A 20,759-nucleotide genomic window follows, 5' to 3' on the forward strand; every position below is an offset into this window, starting at 1 on the left:
GTCCAGTGTGTGTGTGTGTGTATCCAGTGTGTGTGTGTGTGTCCAGTGTGTGTGTGTCCTGTGTGTCCAGTTTGTGTCCAGTGTGTGTGTCCAATGTGTGTGTGTGTGTTCAGTTTGTGTGTGTTTGTCAAGTGAATGTGTGTGTCCAGTGTGTGTGTGTGTGTGTCCAGTGTGAGTGTGTGTGTGTCCAGTGTGTGTGTGTGTCCAGTGTGTGTGTGTGTGTGTGTGTGTGTGTGTGTGTGTGTGTGTGTTCAGTGTGTGTGTGGGTGTGTGTCCAGTGTGTGAGTGTTTGTGTGTCCAGTGTGTGTGTGTCCAGTGTGTGTGTGTCCAGTGTGTGTGTGTCCAGTGTGTGAGTGTTTGTGTCCAGTGTGTGTGTGTGTCCAGTATCTGTGTGTGTGTCCAGTGTGTGTGTGTTTGCCAAGTGTGTGTCCAGAGTGTGTGTGTGTGTCCAGTGTGTGTACACACACTGGACCCCATACACACACTGGACCCCATACACACACTGGACCCCATACACACACACTGGAAACACACACAGTCTTTATATAACTTATTCCATGTGGTGGTCAGAATGTTTGTCTTAACTAGCCTGATAACTCCAACATGTCTGATATGAACATTGACATAAACCCTCTACATACTTGAGTTTCTCCAGTCTGCAGTGTGGATCCTCCAGTCCAGCAGAGAGCAGTCTGACTCCTGAGTCTCCTGGGTGATTGTAGCTCAGGTCCAGCTCTCTCAGGTGTGAGGGGTTTGACTTCAGAGCTGAGACCAGAGAAGCACAGCCTTCCTCTGTGACTAGACAGCCTGACAGCCTGCAAAGCGTCAAATCATATTAAAACCACACTGCTATTCTTTGGTGGTCAAAATATTGGCAGTATATATTTTCTACATATTAAGATACATCAGTGTCCTGAAACCTGACACAACTATTCATAAATTAATGTTTCATTATTAGAAAAAATCATAATATTGTGTGTAGAGAGAAAAATGTATAGTACGAATATTTGAGTAGACTGACCTGACCTGACCAGAGCTGAAAAAGCAGTGTCAGTCAAAAGACAGACAGTGAGGTATCAGATTTAGATTTAGATTGTATCGAGTATTGTTAGTCCACACCATATCTATTTTGACAGTGAAGCTAAAATTTTAAATGTGGCTCTATACTCCAGCATTTTGGATTTGAGATCAAGCGTTTCACATTAGGTGACAGTATATAATGTCACCTTGAATTTGAAGGGTATTTTAATACATATCTGTTTCACCGTTTAGAAATGAAAGCACTTTATGTATCTAGTCCCCCTATTTGAAGAAGTCATAAGTATTCTGACCAATTCACTTATAGTGTATTAAAGTTGTCAAAAGTTTAGTATTTGGTCCCATATTCGTTGAATGCAATGCCTACATAAAACCTGTGACTGCCATGATTGAGAAAGATCATGAATGAATCATGAGTAATGTGAGTGAGAAAGTTACAGAGGCTACAACAAAACATGCTAACCTCTCACCATTAACCTCAAATAAAAGGTGACATTCTGTACTGTTGCCTAATATGAAACATTATATCTCAAATCCAAAATACTGGAGCATAGCATCAAATTTAAAACTGTAAGCTTCACTGTCCAAACACATATGGTGTGGACTATGTGTGCCTGGTAAACACATGTGGATCTGGTGAACAGTTATCACTTGTTGACCAACTACAGGAATACTGACCTCAGAGTCTCCAGTTTACAGTGGGGATTCCCCAGGACAGCAGAGAGCAGCTTCACTCCTGAATCCTTCAGGTCATTGTTACTCAGATCCAGCTCTCTCAGGTGTGAGGGGTTTGACTTCAGAGCTGAGACCAGAGAAGCACAGCCTTCCTCTGTGACTAGACAGCCTGACAGCCTGCAAAGAGTCAAATCATATTTAAACCACACTGCTATTCTTTGGTGGTGAAAATATATTTTTTCAACATTTTCAGATAAATCAGAGTCCTGAAACCTGCCATATCTATTAATATATTTATATATACACTACCAGTCAAAAGTTTCAGCACACCAACTCATTCAAGGGGTTTTCTTTATTTTTACATTGTAGAATAATAGTGAAGACATCAAAACTATGAAATAACACATATGGAATCATGTAGTAACCAAAAAAGTGTTAAACAAATCAAAATATATTTTATATTTGAGATTCTTCAAACAGCCACCCTTTGCCTTGATGACAGCTTTGCACACTCTTGGCATTTTCTCAACCAGCTTCATGAGGTAGTCACCTGGAATGCATTTCAATTAACAGGTGTGCCTTCTTAAAAGTTAATTTGTGGAATTTCTTTCCTTGTTAATGTGTTTCAGCCAATCAGTTGTGTTGTGACAAGGAATACAGAAGATAGCCCTATTTGGTAAAAGACTAAGTCCATATTATGGCAAGAACAGCTCAAATAAGCAAAGAGAAATGACAGTCCATCATTACTTTAAGACATAAAGGTCAGTCAATACGGAACATTTCAAGAACTTTGAAAGATTCTTCAAGTGCAGTCGCAAAAAACATCAAGTGCTATGATGAAACTGGCTCTCATGAGGACCGCCACAGGAATGGAAGACCCAGAGTTACCTCTGCTGCAGAGGATAAGTTAATTAGAGTTACCAGCCTCAGAAATTGCAGCCCAAATAAATGCTTCACAGAGTTCAAGTCACAGACACAGCTCAACATCAACTGTTCAGAGGGGACTGTGTGAATCAGGCCTTCATGGTCGAATTGCCTCAAATAAATCACTACTAAAGGACCCCAATAATAAGAAGAGACCTGCTTGGGCCAAGAAACACGAGCAATGGACATTAGACCTGTGGACATTTGTCCTTTGGTCTGGATTTTTGGTTCCAACCGCCGTGTATTTGTGAGACGCGGTGTGGGTGAACAGATGATATCCGCATGTGTATTTCCCACCGTAAAGCATGGAGGAGGAGGTGTTATGGTGAGGAGGTGCTTTGCTGGTGACACTGTCTGTGATTTATTTAGAATTCAAGGCACACTTAACCAGCATGGCTACCACAGCATTCTGCAGCGATACGCCATCCCATCTAATATGGGCTTAGTGGGACTATCATTTGTTTTTCAACAGGACAATGACCCAACACACCTCCACGCTGTGTAAGGGCTATTCTACCAAGAAGGAGAGTGATGGAGTGCTGCACCAGATGACCTGGCCTCCACAATCACCCGACCTCAACCCAATTGAAATGGTTTGGGATGAGGCGGACGGCAGAGTGAAGGAAAAGAAGCCAACAAGTGCTCAGCATATGTGGGAACTCTTTCAAGACTGTTGGCAAAGCATTCCAGGTGAAGCTGGTTGAGAGAATGCCAAGAGTGTGCAAAGCTGTCATCAAGGCAAAGTGTGGTTATTTGAAGAATTTCGTTAAACACTTCCTTGGTTACTACATGATTCCAGATGTGTTATTTCATAGTTGATGTCTTCACTATTATTCTACAAAGTAAAAAATAGTAAAAATAAAGAAAAACCCTTGAATTAGTAGGTGTGTCCAAACTTTTGACTGGTACTGTATATAAATGAATGAATGCATCATTATTAACAGTAGATAGCATGTTTCTAAACACTACTAAATTAATCCTTATGTGTGTGTGTCTGTGTGTCCAGTGTGTGTGTGTGTCCATTGTGTGTGTGTGTGTGTGTCCAGTGTGTGTGTGTGTCCTGTATGTGTGTCCAGTGTGTGTGTGTGTTCATTGTGTGATACAGGAATACTGACCTCAGAGTCTCCAGTTTACAGTGGGGATTCCCCAGGACAGCAGAGAGCAGCTTCACTCCTGAATCCTTCAGGTCATTGTTACTCAGATCCAGCTCTCTCAGGTGTGAGGGGTTTGACTTCAGAGCTGAGACCAGAGAAGAACAGCCTTCCTCTGTGACTAGACAGCCTGACAGCCTGCAAATAGTCAAATCATATTAAAACCACACTGCTATTCTTTGGTGGTGAAAATAGTGGCAGTATATTTTTTCAACTTTTTCAGATATATCAGTGTCCTGAAATGTAACATATCTATTCATAAATGAATGAATGTATCTTTATTAGATATGACAAATTATCATAATGTTGCTTGTAGATAGAAACATGTATAGTACAAATATTTGAGTAGACTGACCAGAGCAGTTTAAAAAGCAGTATCAGTCCAAAGACAGACAGTGAGGTATCAGACTTAGATTTTATTGAGTATACAGTCCACACCATATCTAGTTTGACAGTGAAGATAACATTTTAAATGTGGCTCTGTACTCCAGCATTTAGGATTTGAGATCAGATGTTTCATATGAGGTGACAGTATATATTGTCACTTTTATTTGAGGGTATTTTCATACATATCTGTTTCACCATTTAGAAATGAAAGCACTTTATGAATCTAGTCCCTCTATTTTAAGAATTCATAATTATTCTGACAAATTCACTTATAGTGTATTAAAGTAGCCAAAAGTTTAGTATTTGGTCCCAAACTCGTTGGTTGCATTTGCAGTTTGTTTTGGTTGTGTTTTGGGTTATGTTTTGCCCAATAGTAACTGAATGGTGGATGATGACTGGATTAATCTTCTGTCTAAGAGAGTAGATAACATGTTTCTAAACACTACTAAAATAATCCTAGTGTGTGTGTGTGTGTGTGTGTGTCCAGTTTGTGTGTGTGTCCAGTGTGTGTGTGTGTCCAGTGTGTGTGTCCAGTGTGTGAGTGTTTCCAGTGTGTGTGTGTGTGTGTGTGTGTGTGTGTGTGTGTGTGTGTGTGTGTGTCCTGTGTGTGTGTCCAGCGTGTGTGAGTCAAGTGTGTGTTTGTGTGTCCAGTGTGTGTGTGTGTGTGTGTGTGTGTGTGTGTGTGTGTGTGTGTGTGTGTGTGTGTGTGTGTGTGTGTGTGTGTGTGTGGTGTAGTGTATCGGGTGTTTGGTGTGTGTGTGTCCAGTGTGTGTGTGTGTGCATTTGTGTGTGTGTGTTCTGTGTGTGTACTGATACACGTGCACACACAGAACACAAACACACACACACACACTGGACACACACATACACACAGTCAGCATATAACTTAGTCCAAGTGGTGGTCAGAATGTTTGTCTTAACTAGCCTGATAACTCCAACATGTCTGATATGAACATTGACATAAACCCTCTACATACTTGAGTTTCTCCAGTCTGCAGTGTGGATCCTCCAGTCCAGCAGAGAGCAGTCTGACTCCTGAGTCTCCTGGGTGATTGTAGCTCAGGTCCAGCTCTCTCAGGTGTGAGGGGTTTGACTTCAGAGCTGAGACCAGAGAAGCACAGCCTTTCTCTGTGACTAGACAGCCTGACAGCCTGCAAAGAGTCAAATCATATTAAAACCACACTGCTATTCTTTGGTGGTGAAAATAGTGGCAGTATATTTTTTCAAGATATTCAGATATATCAGTGTCCTGAAACCTGCCATATCTATGCATTAATTAATGTATCATTATTAGAAATTATCATAATATTGCTTGTAGAGAGAAAAATATAAAGCACAAATAATTGAGTAGACTGACCAGAGCAGTTTAAAAAGCAGTATCAGTCAAATTACAGACAGTGAGGTATCAGATTTAGATTGTATTGAGTATACAGTCCACACCATATCTAGTTTGACAGTGAAGCTAACATTTGAAATGTGGCTCTGTACTCCAGCATTTAGGATTTGAGATCAGATGTTTCATATGAGGTGACAGTATATATTGTCACCTTTTATTTGAGGGTATTTTCATACATATCTGGTTCACCATTTAGAAATTTAAGCACTTCATGAATCTAGTCCCTCTATTTTAAGATTTCATAAGTATTCTGACAAATTCACTTATAGTGTATTAAAGTAGTCAAAAGTTTAGTATTTGGTCCCAAACTCGTTGGTTGCATTTGCAGTTTGTTTTGGTTGTGTTTTGGGTTATGTTTTGCCCAATAGTAACTGAATGGTGGATGATGACTGGATTCATCTTCTGTCTAAGAGAGTAGATAACATGTTTCTAAACACTACTAAAATAATCCTAGTGTGTGTGTGTGTGTGTGTGTGTGTGTGTGTGTGTGTGTCCAGTTTGTGTGTGTGTCCAGTGTGTGTGTGTGTCCAGTGTGTGTGTCAAGTGTGTGAGTGTTTCCAGTGTGTGTGTGTGTGTGTGTGTGTGTGTGTGTGTGTGTGTGTCCTGTGTGTGTGTGTCCAGCGTGTGTGAGTCAAGTGTGTGTTTGTGTGTCCAGTGTGTGTGTGTGTCCAGTGTGTGTGTGTGTGTGTGTGTGTGTGTGTGTGTGTGTGTGTGTGTGTGTGTGTGGTGTATCGGGTGTTTGGTGTGTGTGTGTCCAGTGTGTGTGTGTGTGTGCATTTGTGTGTGTGTGTTCTGTGTGTGTACTGATACACGTGCACACACTGAACACAAACACACACACACACACTGGACACACACACACACACAGTCTTTATATAACTTAGTCCAAGTGGTGGTCAGAATGTTTGTCTTAACTAGCCAGATAACTCCAACATGTCTGATATGAACATTGACATAAACCCTCTACATACTTGAGTTTCTCCAGTCTGCAGTGTGGATCCTCCAGTCCAGCAGAGAGCAGTCTGACTCCTGAGTCTCCTGGGTGATTGTAGCTCAGGTCCAGCTCTCTTAGGTGTGAGGGGTTTGACTTCAGAGCTGAGACCAGAGAAGCACAGCCTTCCTCTGTGACTAGACAGCCTGACAGCCTGCAAAGAGTCGAATCATATTAAAACCACACTGCTATTCTTTGGTGGTGAAAATAGTGGCAGTATATTTTTTCAACATATTCAGATATATCAGTGTCCTGAAACCTGCAATATCTATTCATAAATTAATGTATCATTATTAGAAATTATCATAATATTGCTTGTAGAGAGAAAAATATAAAGTACAAATAATTGAGTAGACTGACCAGAGTAGTTTAAAAAGCAGTATCAGTCAAAAGACAGACAGTGAGGTATCAGATTTAGATTGTATTGAGTATACAGTCCACACCATATCTATTTTGACAGTGAAGCTAACATTTTAAATGTGGCTCTATACTCCAGCATTTTGGATTTGAGATCAAATGTTTCATCTGAGGTGACAGTATATAATGTCACCTTTTATTTGAGGGTATTTTCATACATATCTGTTTCACCATTTAGAAAAATAAATGCACTTTATATATCTAGTCCCCCTATTTGAAGAAGTCATAAGTATTCTGACCAATTCACTTATTGTGTTTTAAAGTAGTCAAAAGTTTAGTATTTGGTCCCATATTCCTTGCCGACAATAATGACCACAACGAGGTGAACAGTGAGTGCTTTATAAATACATTTGATTGATTGTTAGGTTTAGGGTTTATATGGCAAAAAACAGTATGGGTTTATGGCACTCTTGCTCCTCCTTGTGGCCGTATGTGGGTACTATATAACTCATTCATGACACTTGCTAGGCTCATAATCTGAGGTAGCAACTGAGTCAGATCTACAAATCAATGAGCTACACCACCCGATTAGACAACAATCACCCCATTATACCCATTTGGTTTGCAACTCAGTGAACCTGCGCAGCATTTGCTCAATTCAATGCCTACAAACGAAGATTTCGATGCATATCAAATTATCCAGCAGCCATTTAGAAACAACAAGTCGTCAAATAAATTGTTATTTCTTAATTAAAAAATGTCTTCTGGCTGTTTAAATTGGCCACATCTTGAAAAAGTGGACAGGGACATGCGTTTTGTTTATATTGTACATTTCTTTCTTAAAAGAAATATGGTTAACCATGACCAGAAAATGTTTAATGTTTGATGGCTATCCGCCAGCCATCGCATTTTAAACTGTGTCTCACCTCACTATAGGTGAACACAACATGTACTCAGGTGAACAGTGAGTGCGCTTACCAAGTAGCCGTAACCTTGTTAATAATAAGTTACCTGAGGTAAACCTACAGGGTTAACGCTCACCAAGTAGCCGTAACCTTGGTAATAATAAGTTACCTGAGGTAAACCTACAGGGTTAACGCAGGCAGGTCTCATTGATAACAATAGTGAAGCTGGCATTGTGACGCAGAACAATGGGCTGGGAATAGAAGGTCCTGAAGGCGAGTCGGTGTCACGGAGCTCAATAGAACTAATAGGAGCTGGTAGGGTGAAAAATGCCCAAACAAAGGCCTGTTTTTTCGCGATTACTTCATAACCAGGGACAGAAGGTAATATTATGAAACTGGGCTCCATGGCGGATGCAATGAACTAGTTTTTCTCAGAAAAAAAGCGTTAAAAAAATTATATTCAAAAGTTTGGTCCTTGAACACAGAGGGGTTAAACACTAAAGTTACCGTCCATCTAGTGAAGAGAGGAGAACCGGACAGAGGGAGCGTAGGCCAGCATCAGTCAACGAGAGAGGGAGAAGCCCTCCACGGTATTTAACAGGTGGAAGAAACAACCAGGGAGCTCCATCGGTCCACAAGTATTGCAGGCAGCCGGTGATGATGTAGTGGTAGCTAGGATAACTAGGATGCTGCTGGTAGAGTAGCTAGCTTAGCTAGCTGTACCGACTAGCTTGGATAGCTAGCAGGTCGTTCGTCTGTCCCTCGAGGATGATGACGAATCCGGTGAACCACACAATTAAACAAGAATAGCGAGTGAAAAGGATCTGGCAACACTCATACTGTCCCTGACCGTAAAGCAAAAAGCAAATTGAACAATAAACTTCGGTGTCTCAACACTGTAACGAACTCCGTCGTTTTTCCCCAAGATCACCTCAGACCACTCTGCGCGTAACTGGACAATATGCTTGGCGCCAAACCGTACGTGGACACGGACAGTTCTGTACGTGGACGTGGACAGTTTCAGAACACGGACAGTTTCAGAACGCGGACATGAGCAGAGCCACACAAAAAACTAAAAGCAGTCTATAAAGTCGGGTACATTAGTAATATTCATTTATTAAATTATGTAAAGCAAACATTCTACATTTTTTTATAACAATATTTTGAGATCTGGTCCCATATCCACAAAGTGTCTCAGAGTACAAAATTGGTCGGATAAGTGCTGAGAATTAAGACATTTTACACTTATGGGTATAATTTCCACACCATATCTATTTTGACAGTGAAGATAACATTTTACATTTGGCTCTATACTCCAGCAGTTTGGATTTGAGATCAAATGTTTCATATGAGGTGACAGTACATAATGTCACCTTTTATTTGAGGGTATGTTCATAGATATCAGTTTCACCGTTTAGAAATGAAAGCCCTTTACTTATCTAGTCCCCCTATTTGAAGAAGTTATAAGTATTCTGACCAATTCACTAATAGTGTATTAAAGTAGTCAAAAGTATAGTATTTGGTCCCAAACTCGTTGGTTGCATTTGCAGTTTGTTTTGGTTGTGTTTTGGGTAATGTTTTGCCCAACAGTAACTGAATGGTGGATGATGACTAGACTAATCTTCTGTCTAAGTGAGTAGATAACATGTTTCTAAACACTACTAAATTAATCTTAATGATGCCATGATTAAGAACAATTATGAATGAATCATGAATAATAATGAGTGAGAATGTTATAGAGGCTTCAACAAAACATCCTAACCTCTCACCATTACCAATAACAGAGGGGGAATGATCCTTGTGCCTCTGTAACTTTCTCATTCATCATCATTCACGATTCATTCATGATTATTCATAATCATGGTAGCATCCACATGAATGTAGAAGTGTTCAGAAACATCTTCTATTCTTACTGACAATACAAGTGAAGTGACTCCAAAATGACAGGACATTATTCACCATTCAGTTTCTATTGGGAAAAACATCATCCAAAACACAACCAAAACAAACTGCAAATGCATTCAACAAGTTTGTAGAATCACAAGCTTGATGTAAGCACTGTGGGTAAGGAATATGAGACCAAATACTAAACTTATGACTACTTTAATACAATATAAGTGAATATGTCCAAATTATTATGACTTTTTCAAATGGAAGAACTAGATACATAAAGTGCTTTCATTTCTAAACATTAACACAGATATGTATGAAAATACCCTCAAATAAAAGGTGACATTATATACTGTCGCCTAATATGAAACATTCTATCTCAAATCCAAATTGCTGGAGCATAGCACCAAATGTAAAACTGTAAGCTTCACTGTCCAAACACATATGGTATGGACTATGTGTGCCTGGTAAACACATGTGGATCTGGTGAACAGTTATCACTTGTTGACCAACTACAGGAATACTGACCTCAGAGTCTCCAGTTTACAGTGGGGATTCCCCAGTCCAGCAGAGAGCAGCTTCACTCCTGAATCCTTCAGGTCATTGTTACTCAGGTCCAGCTCTCTCAGGTGTGAGGGGTTTGACTTCAGAGCTGAGACCAGAGAAGCACAGCCTTCCTCTGTGACTAGACAGCCTGACAGCCTGGAAAGAGAAAAATCACATTAAAACCACACTGCTATTCTTTGGTGGTGAAAATAGTGGCAGTATATTTTTTCAACATATTCAGATATATCAGTGTCCTGAAACCTGCCATATCTTTGCCGAATAGTAACTGAATGGTGGATGATGACTGGATTAATCTTCTGTCTAAGTGAGTAGATAACATTTTTCAAAACATACTAAATTAATCCTGATGATGCCATGATTAAGAAAAATCATGAATGAATCATGAATAATAATGAATGAGAAAGTTACAGAGGCTACAACAAAACATACTAACCTCTCACCATTACCAATAACAGAGGGGGTATGATCCTTGTTCCTCTGTAACTTTCTCATTCATCATCATTCACGATTCATTCATGATTATTCATAATCATGGTAGCATCCACATGAATGTAGAAGTCTTCAGAAACATCTTCTATTCTTACTGACAATACAAGTGAAGTGACTCCAAAATGACAGGACATTATTCACCATTCAGTTTCTATTGGGGAAAAACATCATCCAAAAAACAACCAAGTCAAACTGCAAATGTATTCAACAAGTGTGTAGAATCACAAGCTTGATGTAATCAGTGCAGGTAAGGAATATGGGACCAAATACTAAACTTATGACTACTTTAAAACAATATAAGTGACTATGTCCAAATTATTACGACTTTTTCAAATGAGAGAAGTAGACACATCAAGTGTTTTCATTTCTAAACAGTAACACAGATATGTATGAAAATACCCACAAATAAAAGGTGACATTCTGTACTGTCGCCTAATATGAAAACTTCTACCTCAAATCCAAATTGCAGGAGCATAGCACCAAATGTAAAACTGTAAGCTTCACTGTCCAAACACCTATGGTGTGGACTATGTGTTCCTGGTAAACACATGTGGATCTGGTGAACAGTTATCACTTGTTGACCAACTACAGGAATACTGACCTCAGAGTCTCCAGTTTACAGTGGGGATTCCCCAGTACAGCAGAGAGCAGCTTCACTCCTGAATCCTTCAGGTCATTGTTACTCAGATCCAGCTCTCTCAGGTGTGAGGGGTTTGACTTCAGAGCTGAGACCAGAGAAGCACAGCCTTTCTCTTTGACTCCACAGCCTGACAGCCTGGAAAGAGAAAAATCATATTAAAACCACACTGCTATTCTTTGGTGGTGAAAATAGTGGCAGTATATTTTTTCAATATATTCAGATATATCAGTGTCCTGAAACCTGCCATATCTATTCATAAATTAATGTATCATTATTAGAAATTACAAATTATCAAAGTATTGCTTGTAGAGAGACAAATATAAAAGTACAAATATTTGAGTAGACTGACCAGAGCAGTTTAAAAAGCAGCATCAGTCAAAAGACAGACAGTGAGGTATCAGATTTAGATTGTATTGAGTATACAGTCCACACCATATATATTTTGACAGTGAAGCTAACATTTTAAATGTGGCTCTATACTCCAGCATTTTGGATTTGAGATCAAATGTTTCATATGAGGTGACAGTATATAATGTCACCTTTTATTTGAGGGTATTTTCATATATATCTGTTTCACCATTTAGGAAAATAAAAGCACTTTATGTGTCTAGTCCCCATATTTGAAGAAGTCATAAGTATTCTGACCAATTCACTTATAGTGTATTAAAGTAGTTCAAAGTTTAGTATTTTGTTCCAAACTCGTTGGTTGCGTTTGCAATTTGTTTTGGTTGTGTTTTGGGTTATGTTTTGCCCAACAGTAACTGAATGGTGGATGATGACTGGAGTAATTTTCTGTCTAAGTGAGTAGATAACATGTTTCTAAACACTACTAAATTAACCCTGATGATGCCATGATTAAGAAAAATCATGAATGAATCATGAATAATAATGAATGAGAAAGTTACAGAGGCTACAACAAAACATGCTAACCTCTCACCATTACCAATAACAGAGGGGGAATGATCCTTGTTCCTCTGTAACTTTCTCATTCATCATCATTCACGATTCATTCATGATTATTCATAATCATGGTAGCATCCACATGAATGTAGAAGTGTTCAGAAACATATTCTATTCTTACTGACAATATAAGTGAAGTGACTCCAAAATGACAGGACATTATTCACCATTCAGTTTCTATTGGGGAAAACATAATCCAAAACACAAGTCAAACTGCAAATGTATTCAACAAGTTTGTAGAATCACAAGCTTGATGTAATCACTGCAGGTAAGGAATATGGGACCAAATACTAAACTTATGACTACTTTAAAACAATATAAGTGACTATGTCCAAATTATTACGACTTTTTCAAATGGGAGAACTAGACACATCAAGTGTTTTCATTTCTAAACAGGAACACAGATATGTATGAAAATACCCTCAAATAAAAGGTGACATTATATACTGTCACCTAATATGAAACATTATATCTCAAATCCAAAATGATGGAGTATAGCACCAAATGTAAAACTGTAAGCTTCACTGTCCAAACACATATGGTGTGGACTATGTGTGCCTGGTAAACACATGTGGATCTGGTGAACAGTTATCACTTGTTGACCAACTACAGGAATACTGACCTCAGAGTATCCAGTTTACAGTGGGGATTCCCCAGTCCAGCAGAGAGCAGCTTCACTCCTGAATCCTTCAGGTCATTGTTACTCAGGTCCAGCTCTCTCAGGTGTGAGGGGTTTGATCTCAGAGCTGAGACCAGAGAAGCACAGCCTCCCACTGTGACTAGACAGCCTGACAGCCTGTAAAGAGTAAAATTATATTAAAACCACACTGCTATTCTTTGGTGGTGAAAAATGTGGCAGTATATTATTTAAACATTTTCAGATATATCAGTGTCCTGAAACCTGCCATATCTATTCATGAATGGATTTATCGTTATTAGAAATAACAAATTATCAAAGTATTGCTTATAGAGAGAAAAATATAATCATTTTAAAACCACACTGCTATTCTTTGGTTTTGAGTAATTTACTTTCTAAGTGGGTAGATAACATGTTTCTAAACACTACTAAATTAATCCTGATGATGACATGATTAAAAAAAATCATGAATGAATCATGAATCATGAATCATGAATAATAATGAATGAGAAAGTTACAGAGGCTACAACAAAACATGCTAACCTCTCACCATTAACCTCAAATAAAAGGTGACATTCTGTACTGTTGCCTAATATGAAACATTCTATCTCAAATCCAAATAGCTAGAATATAGCAGCAAATGTAAAACTGTAAACTTCACTGTCCAAAGACATTGGGGCGGCAGGTAGCTTAGTGGTTAAGAGCGTTGCGCCAGTAACCGAAAAGTCGCTGGTTCTAATCCCCGAGCCGACTAGGTGAAAAATGTCGATGTGCCCTTGAGCAAGGCACTTAACCCTAATTGCTCCTGTAAGTCGCTCTGGATAAGAGCGTCTGCTAAATGACTAAAATGTAAAAAATGTAAATGTACATATGGTGTGGACTATGTGTGCCTGGTAAACACATGTGGATCTGGTGAACAGTTATCACTTGTTGACCAACTACAGGAATACTGACCTCAGAGTCTCCAGTTTACAGTGGGGATCCCCCAGTCCAGCAGAGAGCAGCTTCACTCCTGAATCCTTCAGGTCATTGTTACTCAGATCCAGCTCTCTCAGGTGTGAGGGGTTTGACTTCAGAGCTGAGACCAGAGAAGCACAGCCTTCCTCTGTGACTCCACAGCCTGACAAAGATATCATCATGATTTCACAAACACACTGTTAATTTAACAGAGCAGCATTTGGTTTAGTCTCTCAAACAACATATAGATTAATCTTCTGTCTCCTAGAATTGTATGGTCATATTGTTATACTAATGTGAACATCAATGCAGTGATTCAATATGTTTTTCAATATAATATTATATACATACTATAATATATTTTTTTCTCTAAACTGATGATTAATACTAAATATACTTGTATATACTCACAGAGCAGCTCTGGAGGCTTTGACCACTGGCAGCAGCCTCAGAAGACCTTCCTCTGATCTGGAGTATTTCTTCAGGTCAAACACATCCAGCTCCTTTTCTGAAGTCAGCAACACAAAGACCAGAGCTGACCACTGTGCAGGTGAAAGTTTGGCTTCTGAGAGACTTCCTGATCTCAGGTAGCTTTGGATCTCCTCCACTAGAGAATGGTCATTCAGCTCATTCAGACAGTGGAACAGATTGATGCACCTCTCTGGAGAGGGATTCTTCCTGATCTTCTCCTTGATGTACTTGACTGTTGCTTCATGGCTCTGTGAGCTGCTTCTTGTCTTTGTCAGGAGACCTCGTAAGTGCTTCTGATTGGACTCCAGAGAGAGGCCCAGAAGGAATCGGAGGAACAGGTCCAGGTTTCCTGTCTCACTTTGTAAGGCTTTATCCACAGCACTCTTGTAGAAGGTAACTTTACGCTTGTGTCTGATCCTCACAGAAAGGTTCCTGGCCGTTGATTGAGATTCATCCATTAGATTCTCATTGTTGTTGATGAATGAGAGGAACACATATACAGCAGCCAGAAACTCCTGAATGCTCAGATGCACGAAGCAGTACACCTTGTCCTGGTACAGCACACATTCCTCTTTAAAGAGCTGTGTGCACAATCCTGAGTACACTGAGGCTTCATTGACATCAATCCCAGCCTCTTTCAGGTCTTCTTCATAGAAAATCAGATTGCCATTCACAAGCTGTTGAAAAGCCAGTTTTCCCAGTGACAGAATGCTCTCTTTATTCCAGTGTGGACCTGTCTCTTCTTTCCCAAGATACTTTTCATTCTTCTGTTTGGTATGAAACTCCACAAGGTGTGAGTACATCTCAGTCAGAGTCTTGGGCATCTCTTCTCTCTTGTGTTTCAACATGTGTTCAAGGACTATTGCAGAAATCCAACAGAAGACTGGAATGTGGCACATGATGTGGAGGCTCCTTGATGTCTTTATGTGGGAGATGATTCTGCTGGCCAGGTCCTCATCACTGAATCTCTTCCTGAAGTACTCCTCCTTCTGTGGGTCATTGAACCCTCGTACCTCTGTCACCTGGTCAACACACCCTGAAGGGATCTTATTGGCTGCTGCAGGTCGGGTAGTTACCCAGAGGAGAGCAGAGGGAAGCAGATTTCCCTTGATGAGATTTGTCAGCAGAACATCCACTGAGGTTGACGTTGTGACGTCACAACACATCTTGTTCTTCTGGAAGTCTAGGGGCAGTCGGCACTCATCCAGACCATCAAAGATGAACAGAACTTTGTACTTGTCGTAGTTGGAGATTCTTGCTTCTTTGGTTTCCATTGAGAAGTGATTGAGAAGTTCAATCAAAGTGTGTTTTTCATTTTTCATCAAATTCAGCTCCCGAAAAGGGAATGAAAATACAAATTGGACATCCTGATTTGCTTTTCCTTCAGCCCAGTCCAGAATGAACTTCTGCACAGAGACTGTTTTTCCAATGCCAGCGACTCCCTTTGTCAGCACAGTTCTGATAAGTTTGTCTTGTCCAGTTAAGGGTTTGAAGATGTCGTTACATTTGACTGCAGTCTCTGGTCTTGCTTGTTTCCTGGTTGTTGTCTCAATCTGTCTCAGCTCATGTTCATTATTGACTTCTCCTGTTCCACCCTCTGTGATGTAGAGCTCTGTGTAGATCTTATTGAGAAGTGTTGGGTTTCCTTGTTTAGCGATCCCCTCAAATACACATTGAAACTTCTTCTTTAGATTAGATTTGAGTTCACGTTGGCAAATCACAGCAAGCTCATCTGAATGAAGAAATAACACAGAGGATATTAATATTACGTCTGTTTTAATGCCTACAGTATTCTAGGACTGTTATACATTTTTTAATTATAATAATTTCTCCGCTTAACTGACTGTATAAATGTGTAAATGTTTTCATAATGCATTACAGACTGGTGTGACTGATTATATTATTGGTTGATTATATTATCGGTATTAGCTCTAACTCTCTCTCTCTCTCTCTCTCTCTCTCTCTCTCTCTCTCTCTCTCAAACTCTCTCTCTCTCTCTCTCTCTCTCTCTCTCTCTCTCTCTCTCTCTCTCTCTCTCTCTCTCTATAATTTAATCACCACAACACATCCCTGCTGCTACTTGATGAGGTCACTAGGTGTTGCGTTAAGGCTGCTACAATATCATTGAGTTACACAGCTACTTTAGCTGTACTTTAGCTACAGCTTTTAAATGTTCTAAAACAACATTCAATATGAGGCAGACAGCTCTTACTTTTCTCCAGTGTGTCAGCAAGCTCCTTCTGGTTCATTTTCCTCAGGACGTGCAGTGTGATCTTCAGAGCCCCCTCTCTGGCACTGCTCTCCTGCTTCTCATCTTCAGCATCCACCACTTCCTTATCCTGCTTCTGACTCTCAAAGCCTTCTGGGAGTTCTGGACTAAGAATCCTCTTGAACATCTTCAGCTCGTTCTTCACAAATGTCATAATATTCTCTTCAAGCAACTGAAATAAATCAAGTAAATAAGTTAAGCAAGACAAGAAATGCTTTCTCATTAACACATTCATGTTTGATTGACAGATCAACTTTACTTGAGGTAAACCAAAACAAATGTACATAACAGGACCACATACACTAAATATGGAGGCCAGGTCTGTTTGATGACTCTGGGAAGACTGACCACTGAGAATCTCTGACTCTGATATCTCCTGTTGGTTTCTGTGGACAAAACATGAGATTACATTTCCTCATCCAGGGAGTGCACACACACACACACACACACACACACACACACACACACACACACACACACACACACACACACACACACACACAGGGAGGCAGGGAATGTTGTGTTAGTTTAATATTGTTTCAGGACTATGAAAATGGAAAAAAGGGTTAGCCTATGGATTATGAAAACAACACAAATAAATGCGAAAATGGGAGAGGAGAAATTACTAGAGACAGTGTTGTTTAACTCACTGACCATGACCCATGAGTTCTTCTTACCTTTGTTTAGTAGAAAAGGCTCCCTCTCTAAACATTATAGGATGATTCATAGACCAGTCACTCTTCATGGACACACAGCTGGGTACAGGGGAGGCTGGTCTCTCCTGCTTGATTGGGCTTCAACACAACAGAGACAAACATTACATCTCTCATCGACTCTGAGCTCTGATTTGGAAACAAGAGTTTCATTCCAAAACGCTATATATCCATTTTCAGAAATGTTCGTAAATTAGCTTTTATAGTTTAAAGAAATTATGAAAGAGATTGGTGAGTTTTTCACTATCTAATCATGGCATGGGGTTGTTCAATGACAGACATGTATGTGTTTATCACTTGATGGTTTATCACTTGATGGTTTCATTTCAGAGAGACAAATAATGTTTTTTTTTGGCAAAATGCTATATATCTGCCTCACTCTCAGAGAAATAAGTAGTACTACTAGGTTTTACACAATAATAATATATATCTGCCTCACTCTCAGAGAAATAAGTAGTACTGCTAGGTTTTACACAGTAGTAATATATATCTGCCTCACTCTCAGAGAAATAAGTAGTACTGCTAGGTTTTACACTGTAATAATATATATATCTGCCTCACTCTCAGAGAAATAAGTAGTACTGCTAGGTTTTACACAGTAATAATATATATCTGCCTCACTCTCAGAGAAATAAGTAGTACTGCTAGGATTTACACAGTAATAATATATATCTGCCTCACTTCTATCACAATACGAACATTTACATTCAAATGCTATATATCTAATTAACTCTCAGAGAAATAAGTAGTACTGCTAGATTTTACACAGTCAAATGTAACAAATAACTAAATTTTTAATAAAGAACTGTACACATACAAAATTCAATATAGTAATTTGATATCTGTATGTAAAACATTTATATTTGACATTTTAGTCATTTAGCAGATGCTCTTATCCAGGGCCGGTTTCCCAAAAGCATTTTAAGGCTAAGTTCATCGTTAGAATCTTCCTAGGAGCATCATAGATGCTTTTTTGCCCTCCCGCATGACTTTATACACAGAAGATCTCTGGTAAACAAAGAATCACATGGTTTATCCGTCTCTTTGTGACCACCGATAAATTCAGAACAAAGTTGAATACAAAATACAAAGTTGCCAATGTCTTTGCAATTGATACAAACAAGGGAAGTACACAAATTATGCTTCAAATGAAAACCGTGATGACTGCATTAAAATATAAACAGTAGGCTATAGGCCTATTTCAATCATATTGAAATATAATCCATGTTCAATATATTTAGTTATATTTTGCTACTTATAGGCTACTGTCTGTAATTTGTCTCAATATATTTCATGATGTGTAGCCTAACATGTGCCCAATGATGTGCCGAATCTGTGATTTAGTGCAGTTTTATTGTGTAAGCATTAGAATAAACTACCTCAATATTTGCAGCCGTAGGTAGTAATATCTTTCTAGAAGCTGATCCGTGGTCAGTATTGTGAAATAATTATAATGTTAAGGAAAGATTTTAATGGAGAAAACTGATCCGAGAGCAGCGCTCCCTTTCTTTCGATCCTATCAGTGTCGATACATGCTCCACCGGACGTGATACCTTGTCGTGCTGCTGATCCAGTTTCTACTGGTCTGCCTGCGGATCTGGAACTCTGACCTGTTCACCGGACGTGCGACCTTGTCCCAAACCTGCTGTTTCGACCCTCTCTCTCTCTCTCTCCCTCTCCTTCTCTCTCTATACAACACCTGCTGTCTCAATCTCTGAATGCTTGGCTATGAAAAGCCAAATGACATTTACTCCTGAGGTGCTAACGTGTTGCACCCTCTATAACCACAGTGATTATTATTTGACCCTGCTGGTCATCTATGAACTTTTGAAAATCTTGAAGAACGATCTGGCCTTAATGGCCATGTACTCTTATAATCTCCACCCGGCACAGCCAGAAGAGGACTGGCCACCCCTCAGAGCCTGGTTCCTCTCTAGGTTTCTTCCTAGGTTCCTGCCTTTCTAGGGAGTTTTTCCTAGCCACCGTGCCTCTACATTGCTTGCTCTTTGGGGTTTTAGACTGGGTTTCTATATAAGCACTTTGTGACAACTGCTGATGTAAAAAATGTCTTCTGGGAATACATATGAAGCAGACCAATCCAGGGTTTGTGGTTTAAGAAGTAAATGAGAGGTAAAAATGACTTCCTTAGTTGTTAATTTTGAAAATGTTCTGTCTTAAGTAGTTTAACAAACTGACACATTTTCATGTTAGTCAAAAACAACTTTATATCGAAGGAGTGCCTTTGATTTGACGGCCTGCACATGTGCAGTTCGGCACAAGACGACCATTAGACCCAATGACGTATTTCTGCGCATGAGCTTCAAATCAAATCAAATTTCTCACATGCGCCGAATACAACAGTGGTACACTTTACCGTGAAATGCTTACTTACGAGTGTAGTGTCTTAGAGTCTGTGATGTGCTGACCTTTGCAAAAAGTGTGTTAGAGGAAACTTGGCTCTAGGATTTTGCTGATGTTGCATATGGGGTAACAGATGAACTTTACTCTACTTTGCTGAAACATCTGGAAAGCATTACTAAAGTTCATGGAAAAATGATATGGGGAGAGATGTGAAAAAGACCAGGGATTGGATTTTAGAATCACACCATATTACGTCATAAATGATATAAAACCATGTCTTGAAGGGAGAAAAGTAGAGAATAGCGAATTACAGAATTGGCTCTTGCTGTTCTTAAGATATCTGCAGGTATCTGTAAATTTGACGCTGAAAACTCTTTGTTATAATAAACCTTTATAAACAAAGTACAGTGTCGGCGGACTCCTTATCATCACAGCATAGATCAGCATTGTTGTCTTGGACACCATATTTAATGGCGATGAGGTAGTTTTATTTTGGGCCGTGATACATCTTTTCTCAGCATTCCATTCCTGGGCTACAAAGTGACTCCCGCTCAAGAAGCCGGCAAATAAGGTGAGCTTAATCCCTTACATTGGGCGCTGGCCGTTTTGTGAGTCCAGAGTGTGTGCGTTCAAGATGTACCGTCAAAGAATCTGTGCGTGCGTTTTGCTGGTTTTTGCTGTGTGATAGGAATTCCGTTCTAAATTTTCTAAATTAGTTTGCGTTGAGAACAACGCAAAAAGTGGGGAGTGTCTATAGGGCACACCAATAGGGCACACATATATTTAGCTTTAATAGAAGGAAAAGGAGTGTCCTGGAAAATTATGAAGAAATAAGGCATGAAGGAATAAAAGACAGTATACTTTAGGACGCCGTTAATTTAAGGAAGCCCTTGAAAAACAAGGCATCAATATGATGGCCATAAATCTTGATAGTTATTAGATTAACTCTCAAGTCAGTTCTGGGAACTGCAGGTTTTAACA

General features: G+C 39.5%; 1 protein-coding gene across 1 annotated transcript in view; it reads right to left on the reverse strand.

Moving 5' to 3' along the window:
• LOC311126700 (NACHT, LRR and PYD domains-containing protein 3-like) overlaps positions 1 to 20,759 on the reverse strand; it is a gene marked incomplete at its 5' end in the record, with an annotated part of 34,383 nt that overhangs the window by 1,495 nt on the left and 12,129 nt on the right. Inside the window, 10 exons of the mRNA XM_084200693.1 lie at positions 689 to 815; positions 1,717 to 1,883; positions 3,767 to 3,901; positions 5,200 to 5,326; positions 6,543 to 6,716; positions 10,243 to 10,416; positions 11,372 to 11,545; positions 12,993 to 13,166; positions 13,962 to 14,089; positions 14,393 to 16,218. Coding sequence (XP_084056819.1) covers positions 689 to 815; positions 1,717 to 1,883; positions 3,767 to 3,901; positions 5,200 to 5,326; positions 6,543 to 6,716; positions 10,243 to 10,416; positions 11,372 to 11,545; positions 12,993 to 13,166; positions 13,962 to 14,089; positions 14,393 to 16,218 — 3,206 coding nt within the window. The remainder of the gene's footprint in view (positions 1 to 688; positions 816 to 1,716; positions 1,884 to 3,766; positions 3,902 to 5,199; positions 5,327 to 6,542; positions 6,717 to 10,242; positions 10,417 to 11,371; positions 11,546 to 12,992; positions 13,167 to 13,961; positions 14,090 to 14,392; positions 16,219 to 20,759) is intronic.

The sequence above is a fragment of the Coregonus lavaretus genome (assembly GCF_964263955.1).
Source record: "Coregonus lavaretus genome assembly, contig: HAP1_SCAFFOLD_1068, whole genome shotgun sequence".
NCBI lineage: Eukaryota > Metazoa > Chordata > Actinopteri > Salmoniformes > Salmonidae > Coregonus > Coregonus lavaretus.